General features: G+C 37.9%; 1 protein-coding gene across 1 annotated transcript in view; it reads right to left on the reverse strand.

The window, feature by feature from the left end:
- The window catches only part of REPS2 (RALBP1 associated Eps domain containing 2), a 251,336-nt gene that overhangs the window by 145,174 nt on the left and 91,378 nt on the right, over positions 1-14,784 (reverse strand). The window contains exon 2 of the mRNA XM_044670340.1: positions 9,669-9,792. Coding sequence (XP_044526275.1) covers positions 9,669-9,792 — 124 coding nt within the window. The remainder of the gene's footprint in view (positions 1-9,668; positions 9,793-14,784) is intronic.

Raw genomic sequence — 14,784 nt, forward strand, 5'->3', positions numbered from 1 at the left:
CCTCTCCTCTCCTCTCCTCTCCTCTTCTCTTCTCTTCTCTTCTCTTCTCTTCTCTTCTCTCTCTCTCTCTCTCTCTCTCTCTCTCTCTCTCTCTCTCTCTCTCTCTCTCTCTCTCCCCTCACTTCTCCTTCTCCCTCTCCCTCTCCTCCCACCCCTTTTCTTTCATTCTAAAAATGTATTAATGGGGCAGCAAGATAGTACAGTGGATAAAATGCCAGGCATGGAGACAGGAGGTCCTAGGTTCAGATCTGACATTAGACACTTTCTAAATGTATGTCCATGGGCAAATCACTTAAGCCCAATTGCTTAGCCCTTGACACTCTTCTGTCTTAGAATTGATACTAAGATAGGAGATAAGGGTTTTTTTTAAAAAAATGTATTCATCATCACTGAAATCATTTAAATAGAAAAACAAAAATATATTATCTAGTCAGGAAAAATGAAGTTCAAACTCAACCTCAGACTTGTACTGTCTGTGAGACCATGAATATGTCATTTGAACCCACTGAGTCTCCATTTCCTCATATGAAAAAAGGGCACAATGATAATGCTAGTATCCATCCTCACAGGATGGTCATGAGTCTTGAATGAGAGAATGCATGTAAAAGACTTTACAAATGATAAAGTATTATATAAATGCCAGTTAATAACATCATCATCCAAAAGCCCCAAGGCTCTAAATTCATCTGGTACAATTCTCTTGGGATTCTTTATTCTGCACTTCCCATCTTGTTCCCATAACCCAAGGATGAAAATGGTATTGAGTTATAATAAATCAATCCAAAAAGCCCATGGAGTTTCCACAATCAAAATCATTGGCCACAGCTCATATTTTTTACTCACAACTTACAAGAGATTGTTCTGTTATAACTATGTGTCTTTCAAAAATACAAAATAGCTCTGAAAAAAAGCTTAGAATACTCATGTGCACTCTTGTTTCTTGGCAGAGTGATTCATACTCTCTCCCAAATCAGTGCAACGATCATATGGCACAAAGGAATCTAAAATGAATGTAATATTAGAAATTACCCATAATCATTTGCATCTGTAACCATTGTTAGATACAAGACAAATATATGTTACTTTGCTCTCCATCAGTTTTCCTTTCCAAAAACGCAGCTGCATATCCTAAGATTGATGCTGTGATGAAGCCAGAAAACATCTCAGTAACAGAAAACAAGGATGTAGGCAGCCCACGGGTAAAAAGAACCCCTGTTTTCAAACAACCACATTAGATCTCCTTCCAGTTACTACACCCATAGGAGGTATGCATCTCTATCTCACTTGATCCAGAGGAATAGGCAACAAGAAGTCCCTGGGTAAATCATCATCCCAGGACCCAAAGGAAATACTCCCATGAGTATCTTAAATAGGCTACAAACAAGGGTACCCAACCTGAAATGACACACACACACCTTCTTTATAGAGAAGAAAGAAGCCATTTCTAAATGCTTCCTTACCAACAAGTAACACTTAAAAACTCATGACAATTAAGAGCTTTTTAGAAAAGAATTCCAATATCTCAGAAGAGCAGCACACAAAATGTAATTCTAAGTTTCTGCCTTCAGAAGGGGATTTACCTCAGCTTAATTTATAAAGTGGAACAGCTTACAGTAACTGCACAGGGAGAAAAGCCTCTTCAGTCCTCCTCCTGGGTTTGAACTCTAAAAATTCCTTGAAAAAGATGCCTACACTCACCATCTCCATTTCCACTCCTCTCACTCTTCATAGCCCTTTGCGATCTGTATTTATAGTCTACTGGAATTGGCCTCTTCAAATTTACAAGTGATTCCTTAATTGCCAGATCTAATGTTCTCTCAATCCATATTCTTTGTATTTTCCTCTGCAGTTTTTGACACTAGCCCTTCCTGGACATTTTGTCCTCTGCCTTTTTATGACACTGGCCCTCTCTTGGGTCTCCTTCTACTAAAGTGCCTTAGCACTCTTTAGTCACTTTTGCCAGATCATCATCTATATCCTGCCCTTTTAATGTGGGCATTCACCAAGGTTCTTTCCTTGGCACTCTTCTCTCTCTACATTTGAATTCATCAGCTCCCTTGGGTTTAATGATTATCCCTATGCAGACAATTCCCAGATCTATATGTACACTCTCCAAGCTCTCCTGAGCTCCAGTTCCACATCATAAACTGGCAACTGAATATTTTGACCTGTATGTCACATAGAAATATCAAACTCATGAGTTCTTTTTTTTTAATTACCATCTTTCCACCAAAACCATTCCTTTTTCTGTACTCCCTTACTTTTGTTGAGAGGACCGTCATAATTTCAGGTAACTGGGTTCAGAATCTTAGAATCATTTCTGAATCACTCTCCCCAACCCTGTACACTCAAATAGTTGAGAAGTCTTGTCAATTTTATAGCCACAGTCTCTCAAGTATCCAACTCTTTCTTCCTATTTACCAGCTATTTATCATAGTTCAGGTTCTCATTACCTCCTTTATACAAAACCTGTACTACTTCAATAGTCTTCTTCTAAGGGGCAACCAGGCAACACAATGGATAGAGAGTATCAGTCTTATAATCAGTAAGCCTGGGTTCCAATCTGTCCTCAGACACTTTCTAGCTGTGTGACCCTGGACAAATCACTTAAGTCTAGCCCTTACCACTCTTCTGCCTTAGAATCACTACTTACCATTGATTCAAAGACAGGAGATAAGGTGTTTTGTTTTTGTTTTCAAGTCTTCTAATTGATCTCTCTATCTCATCTTTCCCTTCTCCAGTCCATCTTCCATATATCAGCCTAAGATATTACTAAAGACAAATCTCAGCATGTCATTCCCCTCTTTAAAAAAAACTTCCATTATTTCCCTATTACCTCTAGAATCAAAGACTTAAAGCTGAAAGAGATTTTAGAAGTCATAAGCCCTATTCCTTTATTTTACAGATCAGCAAATGCAAGTCCAGAAAAATTTTGACTTGACCAAGGTCACACAGCTAATTAATAACTAAGGCAGGATTTTAACTCCATTATTCCTAGGAGCCCAATGCTCTATCCACTCTATGGCACAGCCTCCAAATACCATAAAACACTAAGTCCTCTGACATTTAAAGCTTTTCATGATCTGGCACTAATCTAAATTTCCAACTTTATTACTATGAAAGTGAAAATTGATACTCCACTTTATTTTGTATGATTAATTAATTACTGATTGAGAATAATCAACACTTGTGAATCAGATTTGGACTTGATGGTATAGGTGTCAGTGATAGAGTTTGTAAAAGCTTGACTTCCCTATTCCTCTAGGTTACATCCTAGACTCAAATCTGTCTCATCCTCAAAGGGAGGAGAGGGGAAAGAGAAGATGAGTTGAGTTGGTCATGAGATATCTTGCCAAGTACTAGACCACACTAGTATAGGTGATGCATGTCATGGGATTTTCCACAGGATATTGCCCATCTCTGTATTTACTCCATTGCTATTGGTTCCGGAGGTCCACTCTTATAAGTCAAGACGAATGTAAGTCTACTTTTCATCTTTATTTTAAACCAATCACAATCTTAGTTTAGTGTACATAACTGGACCATTTTTTGTATCCTATATAACCTGCTGCTTTTTCAGCTAGATAAAAAAAAGCCTGCTGAGGCATCTCTGACTACTGAAGAGCCTTGGATCTCATTTATTGGCAATTGCTAGCCTTGCTAAAAAATTGATCATGCCTGGATCTTTGTGCCCCAGTTCCTCTTTATCACTGGTAGCCTGGGAATCATACATTTTCTAGGTGTTGTGAGGATCAAATGAGATAGTATTTGTAAAGCATTTAGTAAAGCATATGATGCATATATTTATAGGAGGTGATTAATAAATGCTTGTTCCTTTCCTTTGCTTGTTCCCCTTCTGACTCTGTCAATAATTCTATAGATGGTCTAGCATTATCTCATTTGTTTTCCACAACCACCAGAAAAGAGTGGTGTACTGAAAACCTAAAGAGAAGAGAATATCAAGGAGAAGGCAGTGATCAACAGTATCAAAGACTGTACAAAGGACAAGGAGAATGAGGACTGAGAAAAGGTCATTCAATTTGGCAAACTAAGGGATGGTTAAGAACTTTGGCGGGACAAGTTTTAGTGTGTAATATGGTCAGAAGCCAGACTGTAAGAAATTAAGAGGAATGAGAGGAGAGAAAGTAGAGATCCCTATTACAGATGACATTTTCAAGAGAAGCTACAAAAGGGATTTCAAGATGGGGGAGACATGGACATGTCTGAAAATAAGGGATGCAGAGGAGATGACAAAGGAGGCAATCTGCTGGAAGAGATGGGATGGAATGAGCAGAGGGTTTAACCTAGATAAGAAGTGAGCCCTCTTCAACATGTGAAACAGAAGTGAAGGTGGAAAAAGTTGAAGAAGGTACCTGACTGATAGCAGATGCGGAAGAGGAGAGAAAAGGGAGCTCATAGCTAATGTCCTAGTTTTTTTCTATATGACACAAAATTCAAAACTGCAGATGGAGAGAGGACCATGGGAGATTTGAGGATGAATAAAAAGGTTTGGAAGAGCTGTTATAGAGGGCGGAAGAATAAATTAATAAAAACAAGTATAGATGGACTACCAGTGAACTGTATAAACAAAATCTAGAGCAGTGGTTCCCAAACTTTTTTGGCCTACCGCCCCCTTTCCAGAAAAATATTACTTAGCGCCCCCTGTCACATACTATCACCGCCTCCTCACAGTTATTCACCACCCCTAAATGCACCTGTGGCCATCACCACTCCCCTGGATCACTACAGCACCCACCAAGGGGTGGTGGTGCCCACTTTGGGAATCACTGGTCTAGATATTTCTGTTGAATCAATCAAATTGAATTAATCAAGGTTAAGTGTGAAAAGTCCTTTTCAATTTAATCCTTGTAAAAGAGGTGTATTTGGCCTGGTCAAAGAGATTTGGTCATGCCCTATGGGTTTTATATAAAATAATTCATTTGGAACCAGGAATATAGGAGAGAGTTAATCTAGTCAAGCGCAGAAGAAGGAATTACTTGAGGGAGGGGAAGGAGAGAGTAGAAAACTTTACCTCAGTCTCCTCCCACATTTTGGCTGGAAAGGGACCTTATAAGCTTTGAAAGACCAAAGGATTTGGATTTTCCCATTGATGCTCTAGTCCTAGCAGCATCCTCAGAACGGCTGCCACAGTGTCTGCTTTAGGAGCCAAACTAGACGTACTGAAGAAAAATATATTTAGAACTTTACAAGGAACCCAATAGAAACCATACCAAGGACTCTAGCAAAAAGGGCTCTCAGTAGCTGTGAGTTAATACTTTATCACATGCACTCTAAAATTGAGCCCATTTTCCCCTGGATTCCATATGTATTCATGGAAAAGTGTATTACAGATTTTTGGAAGGATCTTTTATAACAATAGTTTTTACTATACTACATTGGTAGTATTTGCTATAGTACACTGGTAAATACTTCTTTTCTAACAATTAGTTAACTCTTTTCTAACAATTAGTTAAATCTACTTGACTAATTGCTATCAACTGATAATAATGGGAGGAAGCCCACTAATTGGGGCTCATGATCTTTATAATATTACAAAACAGACACAATAGGGCTATTTCCAGGACCCAGAGAAGGTCAAGGGGTTTCCTTAGCTGTCCTCTGAGGATCCAGTCTGCCAGTGTGCATTTGTATTGAGAGAGTATCTCCAAAAACATGTACTAGAATTATATTGAGCCAAAATCTACCTCTTTGACACTTTACTACTGATTCTGCACAATGGGGCCAGGCAGAAACTGAAACATTCACTTGGACGACTTATGCAGTAGTCCCAAAGTTTATCAAGAAAATCTGATTTTTTTTAATTATTCCAATGTTTATGCAATACAGAATACCTTTAGTAAATAGAAAAGCTTTGCATGCATAAGCAAGCACAAACAGTCCCATAAAATACATTAATCACCCATAACTCTGGGTGGGGTGGTGAAGTCACCACTGCCCTTCACACTGGGTTCAATCAGAGGGTGTTTGTTACTGGACTGGAAAGATCTCTCTTCTGTTGTACAAAGATTGGGGTGATAGCTTAATAACAATCAACAAGCCATGTGATTCAGAGTGGCAGTTCCTAACCTGGCCCACACCTGCCCTCCTCCTCTTCAGAACAGAAACAAATGCTGAATACAAATAACTCCTTTCCAGAGATCTTTACCTGTGACATTTAGTCCTAAAATAATAGGGCTGTCATGAGGATCAAATGAGATAATAATTGTAAAGTGCTTAGTGCAGTGCCTGACACACAGTAAAGGCTATATAAACATGGGCTATTATTATTATTATTGTATCAGAATTAACTTTTATTGTTCAGCAGTTCTAGTCACATCTGACTCTTTGTGACCCCATTGGGTTTTTTTTTAATTTTTCTTTTTTATTGATTAATTAGGAAAAATTTTCCATGGTTACATGATTCATGTTCTTTCTCTCCCCACTGGGATTTTCTTGACAAAGATATAGAAATGGTTTGAGTTTTCCTTTTCTAGCTCATTTTACAGAGGAGGAAACTGAGGCCAACAGTTAAAAGATTTGCCAGTCACACAGCTAGTAGTAGGTGTCTAAAGGCAAGATTTGAACTCAGAAAGATGAGTCTTCCTGACTTCAGAACAAGAATTCTATCCCCTGCGGCACCTGTCTGACCAATTCAATTAGGGTTTACCTTAATTCTAGACCAGATAGGCACAAAGAGGTATAACCTTTAATATTAAACAGGCAAAAATGATCATTCTGACAACTTTAGATTTGTGATAAACTGCTAATTCTTTACACAGATCCCAGCCATTTGGTGTTTTATACTCCTGCACAGAATCAGGCCCAAATCCAAACAAACAATTCAATTCAGCCAAAAACAAATGTGGGACCAAAAAGGGCCAAGGAGTTTACATATGGAACATTTTATGGAACCAGCAGATATATGTTGCCATTTAAAATAGCACTGAAATTTCAATCCATCCTTAAACTTGTCAATGCACCTTGGAGTCATGTTCAACTCTTTGGGGGGGGGAGGGGGGTTATAGATACCAGAGTAACATGCTTTCCTAATCATTCCCACATCTTAGTCAGTAGGTCAACAAATATTTATCAAGCATCTTCTATTTGTCAGGCAGTGTGCTAAGCATATACATCATGAACAATGGAGAAGGAACTGGCTTAATGGTCCCAATTATTAAATACCTAATGGTACCAGCTGATGCAGTCTTTGGGAGTCATTATCAGTTTAGACTCTTACTTGATCATTAACTCTTTTACACTATCATCAATCAGCCAATAAACATTTATTAAGCACTTATTGTGTGAAAGGAATTTTGCAAAGTATTGAAGCTATAAAGAGATAAAAGGTGGACCTTGCTCTCAAGGAACTTACAATCTAATGGGGGAGTCACCATGAAAAGGAATATATACAAAGCAAACTAGGCATGAGGTTCAAGAGAGATTGTAGAAGGTAGACTGAAGAGCACTTACAAAGGGAAACTTACTTTATAGCCAACCATCATACAGATAATGAACCTTCACTAGCTTGTGATGAGTGCCACACATTATAGTAGGTACCATTTATTTAAATGGCTCTCCAGTCCTGCCTATTAATTTTTTAGTCAGCTGGATGTCAACAGATATCAATGACAAATCTTTCATTCTCTTAGACTTCACCCAAATTGTGTGTGTGTCTGTGTGTCTGTGTGTGTGTGTGTGTGTGTGTGTGTGTGTGTGTGTGTGTGTGTAAATGGTACAGTGGACAAAGGATAGGGGTTAAAGTCAGGAAGAACTGAGTTCAACTCCCCAGTCTTAGACACTAATGAGTTGAATGACTCTGGATAAGTCATTTAACCCTGTTTGCCTCAGTTTCTTCAACTGTAAAAGGAGCTGAAGAAGGAAATGGCAAACCACTCCAGTATCTTTGCCAAGAAAGACTCAAATGGGATCGTGAGGATTTGGACACAATTAAAATGCCTGAACAAAAATAACAACATGTATCACAAATATAGATTTATGAGAGAGTTTGACATAATGGTCAGTCTTGGAAAAAATGGTATCAAAGACTATGTCTGTCACATACTGACCGTGAGACTGTGGACAAGTGCCTTAACCTCTCAGTGTCCCATGCAACTCTCTAAGTCTATAAATGATATTGCCACTCTACATCTGTGGTAAGAATTTCAACACTGAAAATTTTTATATCATTGAAATCACAGGTCATGATCCAAAAAAATGTCTATGTGTGCATTTGAATATATACATAGACAAAGGGCAACTAGGTGATGCAGTAGATAAAGTGCCAGTCCTGGAGTCTGGAAAATTCATCTTCCTAAGTTCAAATCTGGCCTCAGACACTAGCTGTGTGACCCTGGACAAATAACATCACCCTTTTTTGCTTCCATTTCCTCATCTATAAAATGAGTTGGAGAAAGAAATGACAAATCACTCCAGTATCTTTACTAAGAAAATCCCAAATGGTGTCACAAAGAATTAGACACAATTAAACAACAACCCAAAAACAAACCCAAAAAAATGATGGATATTTTTGGTAGGTGTTTTGAAAATTTATGTAAAGAGGAAATATCCATGTATAGAGGCAGAGATCCATAGAAAATATGGCTGGAAGAGTTGTAATCTAGCATTGTTTCAGCAATTAGGACCAGAGGTAGAAAATAACTCAACAGTGAATGAGAGTAGATAGAATATTAGATTATCTGAAAACATAAATCCATTCTAACCATCTAAAAGGCATCCATAGGAAGAGAAAAGATATAACATGAAGTAGAGTCAAAAATGTGTATGTTTGAGGTAGCTGGGCTGGAGGAATGGGGAGAAAAGGTAACAGAACAGTTTTTGTGCATTTCTCCAGTTCTTATTGAAAACCTTCTTAGGCTTTCCCTATTTCATGTACTAGTCCTTAGTCAGTAAACCTGAAATCAGGGATTAACAGGTAGTCTTGCCACAAATTCTCTAATTCCCATCCAAATCTCTTCTAGCTAGAGGTCACGGAACAAAGGACAGTCAGAAGTAGTCAGAAATTGTTAAAAGAACCTAGTTCTCAGGTATTCCAATCTTGTGCTTTTTTACCATTTGAGTAAATAACCTATAGTCAGGAAGGACCTAGAATCAGGAAGACTCCTCTTCCTGAGTTCACATCTAGCCTCAGACACTTACTAGCTTTGGGATCCTAGGCAAGTCACTTACTCCTGTTTGCCTTACTTATCTCACCTGTAAAATGAGCTGGTGAAGAAAATGGCAAATCACTCCCATGTCTTTGCTAAGAAAGCTCCAATTTCAGTCACAAAGAATTGATCACATCTGAAAAATGACTGAACAATGATGACAAAAATAATCAGCAACTTTGAACCTTAAAAAAAAAGACACAGAATGTGCCAAAGTCTCAGTGCCGTTTTTTGCAATGAAAAAATGTGAATTAGCACCTGAAGAGCTAAATTCTCTCTACTTACTACCTGTGTGACCTTGAACAGTCATCTTCACCTGTTAGAGGTGAAGGAATGGGATGGTTCATCTCTAAGATTCCTTCCTATAATGGATACTAACAGGGAAAAGGAGGAAGTTGAACTTACATAGAACAGACGTACTACCTAAAAGAGACTTAAAAAAAAGTTCTCAGAAAGTGAAGAAACCTCTCCTGGGTAATGAGATTTACAGTGTGAACCACTTACCACATTTAATACTCTCTATTCGTACAGGAAGGCCAGACTGTGCTGCAGCAATTAATTTCAGGGCAACATAAAACTGTGTTGGACCAAAATAACCAACACGTTTTGCACCACACAGTTCTGTGATCTGAAAATGAAAAAAAGAGAGAAAGAAAAGAACACTGAGAATGGTATTTCTATATTTTTAATTCCCCCACATATTTTCTTTTAGGAAACCTTAAACTAAAACCCCTTAAAGAGCCTATGAATATACACGCAATTGCTTACTCTCCTATTAAGAGTATAATTCTAAACTAGGTGATTATTTTAAATTCGGCCTACCCATAAAACCATGCTATTTTAAGACCCAATAGAGATTCCTCCCTTTTTTTTTTCTCTAAGAAGACACAGGGGCAGAATAAAGGCAACACAGAATGGCTGCTATCCATCCTGAAGAATTCAGTTTCCTCTTCAGGGGGTAATGTCTTCCAATAAAAATTACCTAAAGTTATTAAGAATAAAGGAATTGGTGATTACCAGTATGTGTGAATTATGCAGTCACTAAAAACTTTTTTTTAGGTTTTCCTTTAGTTTTTAGTTTTTTACGTTTTGATAGCAAATCATAAAATTGTACGTCATATTTCTTCAGGGAAAAAAGAGAGGGGGCAGGGGACTAGATAAAGGGGGGAGAACAAGAGGTATATATACAGATAGGCATTAACCTTTAGCAATCCCAGAAACAGAAAGGAAATGGTTATTCTCATTGCCCCAGCCTGAGACCCAGCAATCATTACAAGCAATTATGTAATGAAAGTTAACCATTCCCCAGAGAATAAATTTTAGCAAACTTCTCCAAACAGACTTTGACCAGGACTTCAAATGAGTGTGAAAAAAGTAATTTTAAAAATATATAACCTCTTTGTAAAAGTCAGGAGGTGCTCAATATAACTCCCTAGCTTGGTATATCATAAAAATAATAAGTTATTCACTTAGTATCTCACCTGTGGGGAGGTGATGTACAAAGCAGAAGGAAAGGTGCTCACTTCCTTTCTCCACTGAGAACGGTTCAAATCACAATACATTTATTAAAGACCCAAGCAAGGGAACATTGTAAGGCAAATAGTATGTTTTTTATATCTCCTATATGTGGTGTTGTTCAGTCATGTCCAACTCTTGATGTCCCCATTTGGGGTTTTCTTGGCAAAGATACTGGAGTGTTTCGCCATTTCCTTCTCCAGCTTATTTTACAAGTGAGGAAACTGAAGCAAACAGGGTTTAGTGACTTATTCAGACACGCAGCTATTAAGTATCTGAGGCCAGATTTGAACTCAGAGAGATAAATCTTACTGACTCCAGGTGTAGGGTTTTATCCTTTGGCCACCAAGGTACACCCTCCTGTATGCCCTTATAGTGGGAAAAGCACTGACTTGAGTCAGAGAGTTGGGTTTAAATGTAGACTCTGGCATTTACTAACCTGCCAGACCTAAAATTAGTATCTTAACCTCTTTGGATCTGTTTCCTCATCTATAAAATGAGGGAGTTGAACTAGTTGGCCTCTGTATTCCCTCTCAGCTCTAACACTATGATCCTTATCAGCCTCCAACCTCCCATTTCTGTACCTTTGTCCCTCCTTTGCTCCCAGCCCCAAGTCAAAATCTCTCCACTTTCCCCACTTAATCACAATTCCCTTCCAAAAGGCTTGATAAACTCATTGACACTAATAAATCATACAACCTACAAAACTTAAGGAGATTCAGGTGTTTTCTTATTTCAGTTATAGTTTTTTTCTTTTTTTTCCAGAAACAAAGTATTAAATTAAAAGGAAAAAAAATCTCCTCTGCACATAAGAGTTGGGGAGTGGAAGGGAACGCATCAGTGAACTGGAAAAGGAAGCATTTTTGGGGACTCTGGCTACCTTTGAGGGGTTGCAATAACCCTGAAATAGCCAACCATCTATAATGGATTATGTACATTTTTATTCAATCAAAATACAGAATCTCTTTTTAAGAAAAGTACCAGATCAAACCTAATTAAAATGGGAGGAGAAGAACCCCTTAATCATCCAACGGAAGAAATAGGACCGCTTAATCTCTACTAGACCAACATTAGGATGGGTCAGGAAGGGCAGTGGGTATTTATTTACACAGAGAATGAAGGTCTATCTGGAATGCTAGAGAAGAGATTCTTGCATCAGATAACAAGGGTGAGCTAAGCAAAGCACCCTTACATCTAATATCTTATTTGATCTGGAAATAACTAAGCGAGATAAACAGGTTTGGAGATTAGTTTCATAATCTAAATGGTTTCTAAAATCCTTAACAACTCTAAGATCCTAAGATTCCAGACTTAAAGCCCTCTTAACTCCCTTTGTTATCTAGAAGAGATTTTTTTTTAATACCATGATTCTAGAGATTTTTAAGGAAATTATGGAAAGGAAAACTTAGAAGGGTAAGATTTCAAATGGAGAAAGGCACAACCATTCCTAATATACTCAATCATGTTGCCCTTGTCAGAGAGTGTGTTACTAGGCTGGAAAGATCTCTGTTCTACTGGGTAAAATTGGGATAGTGGCTTTATAACAATCAAGAAACCACGTGATTCAAAAGGGATGCTCCAATCCTGGTCCACATTTGCCCTCATTCCTCTTCAGAATAGCAGAAAAAGCTGAATACAACTTCTTTCCAGGATCCTTTGGGATTAAAATCAATATTAACTGACAATACCAATATAAATCATGTAACTCATGAAGCATAAGGTGTTTCCTTGATTCCTGGTTTATTTTCTTTTTAGCAGAAACATAGCCTTAAAGGAAAAGGATAAATCTCCTCTAAGAGTCTGGGACACCTTAACTCTGTATCACATAAGCAAGAGCAGATTTAAACTTAATATTAAATAGGCAAAATGACAATTTGGGGAGCCTTGGATCTGTGATGAATGCTAATTCTTTACATTTACTTAGTGTTTTAGTGTTTTGTGCCCCTCCAAGGCATCAAGTCCAAATTCAATCAAACAATGCACCTCAATCTCAGAAAAAGACATCAAAGTAATTGCTAACTAGCTTTACTATTGGCTATTAGAATTCCTGAATCCCCCTCCTCATGGCAGTCAGTGTTCTGTCTATCATGCAGGGGTTTCATCGATATACTCCATATACTGTTCCTTACATTTAAATAAAGTAATTTATATACTGGGGGCAGCTAAGTGGCACAGTGGATAGAGTGCTGGGCATATGAAGTCAGGAAGACTCATCTTCCTGAGCTCAAATCTGGCCTCAGACATTTATGGTTATATGACCCGAGTCAAGTCACTGAACACTGTTTGCCCTAGTTTTTCATCTTTATAATGGATTGGAGAAAAAAATGGCACAAACCACTCTAGTATCTTGGCCAGGAAAACCTGAAAGGGAGTCACAAAAAGTTGGACTTGACAGAAACAACTGAAAAACAAACACATGTTTATTACTTAAATAAAAATATTTATAGCTGTGCTTTTCGTGGTGGCAAAGAACTGGAAAAGGAAGGCATGCCCTTCAATTGGGGAATGACTGAACAAATTGTGGTATATGCTGGTGATGGAATACTATTGTGCTCAAAGGAATAATAAACTAGAGGAATTCCAGGTGAACTGGAGAGACCTCCAGGAATTGATGCAGAGCGAAAGGAGCAGAGCCAGAAGAGCATTGTACACAGAAACTGATATATTATGGTAAAATCGAATGCAATGGACTTCTGTACCAGCAGCAATACAATGACCCAGGACAGCTCTGAGGGATTTATGGTAAAGAACGCTACCCACATTCAGAGGAAGAACTGCAGGAGAGGAAACATATAAGAAAAACAACTGCTTGAACGCATGGGTTGAGGTGGACATGATTGGGGATGTAGACTCGAAACTACCACACCAATGCAACTATCAACAATTTGGAAATAGGTCTTGATCAATGACACATAATAAAACCAGTGGAAATACGCATCAGCCATGGGAGGGGGAGCTCGGGGGATGAAGGGGAAAGTAGGAGCATGAATCATGTAACCATGTTAAAAATGAATATTAATAAATGTTTTTTAAAAAAATAATAATAATTTATTGTATTTTATTTTACTTAATATAAAGTATTTTGCAAGTCTTTTTTGCTAGTAGTCATCAGTATTATGATTAGATAGGATAGAAAATTAAATAATTATATCTTGAGTTCTTCTAGAGGGAGCTGGTGATAACATGGATAGAAAGTTGTACTTGGAATCAGGAAGACCTGAGTTTAAATCCTATCTCACACACTTACTAGCTGTGTGACCCTAGGCAAGTCACTTAACCTTTGTTTGCCTCAGTTTCCTCTACTGCAAAATGAGAATATTAAGAGCAGCTGTCTCCCGGGGTTGATGTGAGGATCAAACAAGATATTTGTCTTTTTTTTCCAAAGCACTTAGCACAGTGCCTCCCTCTCTCCTTCCCTTGCTCTCTAAAGTTGACAATGTAAAGTTTATATACCCCATTTAAACCAACAAGAAGCCATAGATGTTATCTCCATGTTGAAGATTAGGACACTGAAGCTGCAAGAGGCTAAGTGACTTGTTAGGCAATCACATTGTTAATAAATGTCTGAGGCATAATTTGAACTCATGTCTTCCTGATTCCAAATTCAGCATGTTTCCTACCTACTTTTATGCCATGATTTATCTAGAGATAATGCTGCAGCAGTCACTGGCACCACCATGATAACAATATTCCTTCCTGGATATTAAAGAAATCTACATATCTAGACATGCCCTCCCTTAAAATTTAGGCTCCCTAGATCAAAATCAGCTGACAGTATCAATAAAAGCATCTGAATGTTTGAATCAAGATGAAAAATGAAATGTTAAAAATTACTTCAGACACAGAAAATTCTAAAACATTTTATTTTCCAGATAGTCTACACAAACAGAATTTACAAGTAGGAAACTCTGTTGTTTTTTATTTATAAGAACAACTGAAACTTAGAAGTTATACAAAGGTTCTAAAAATCAATGGAATGAAAAACCACAAGTACTTAGGTAGCACAGTGTATAAAGTGCCAGGCCTGGAGTCAGGAAGACCTCATCTTCCTGAGTTCAAGCCTGAATTCACAGATACCTACTAGCTGTATGACCCTGGGCAAGTA

This window comes from Gracilinanus agilis, chromosome 3 (assembly GCF_016433145.1).
Source record: "Gracilinanus agilis isolate LMUSP501 chromosome 3, AgileGrace, whole genome shotgun sequence".
In the NCBI taxonomy this organism is placed as follows: Eukaryota; Metazoa; Chordata; class Mammalia; order Didelphimorphia; family Didelphidae; genus Gracilinanus; species Gracilinanus agilis.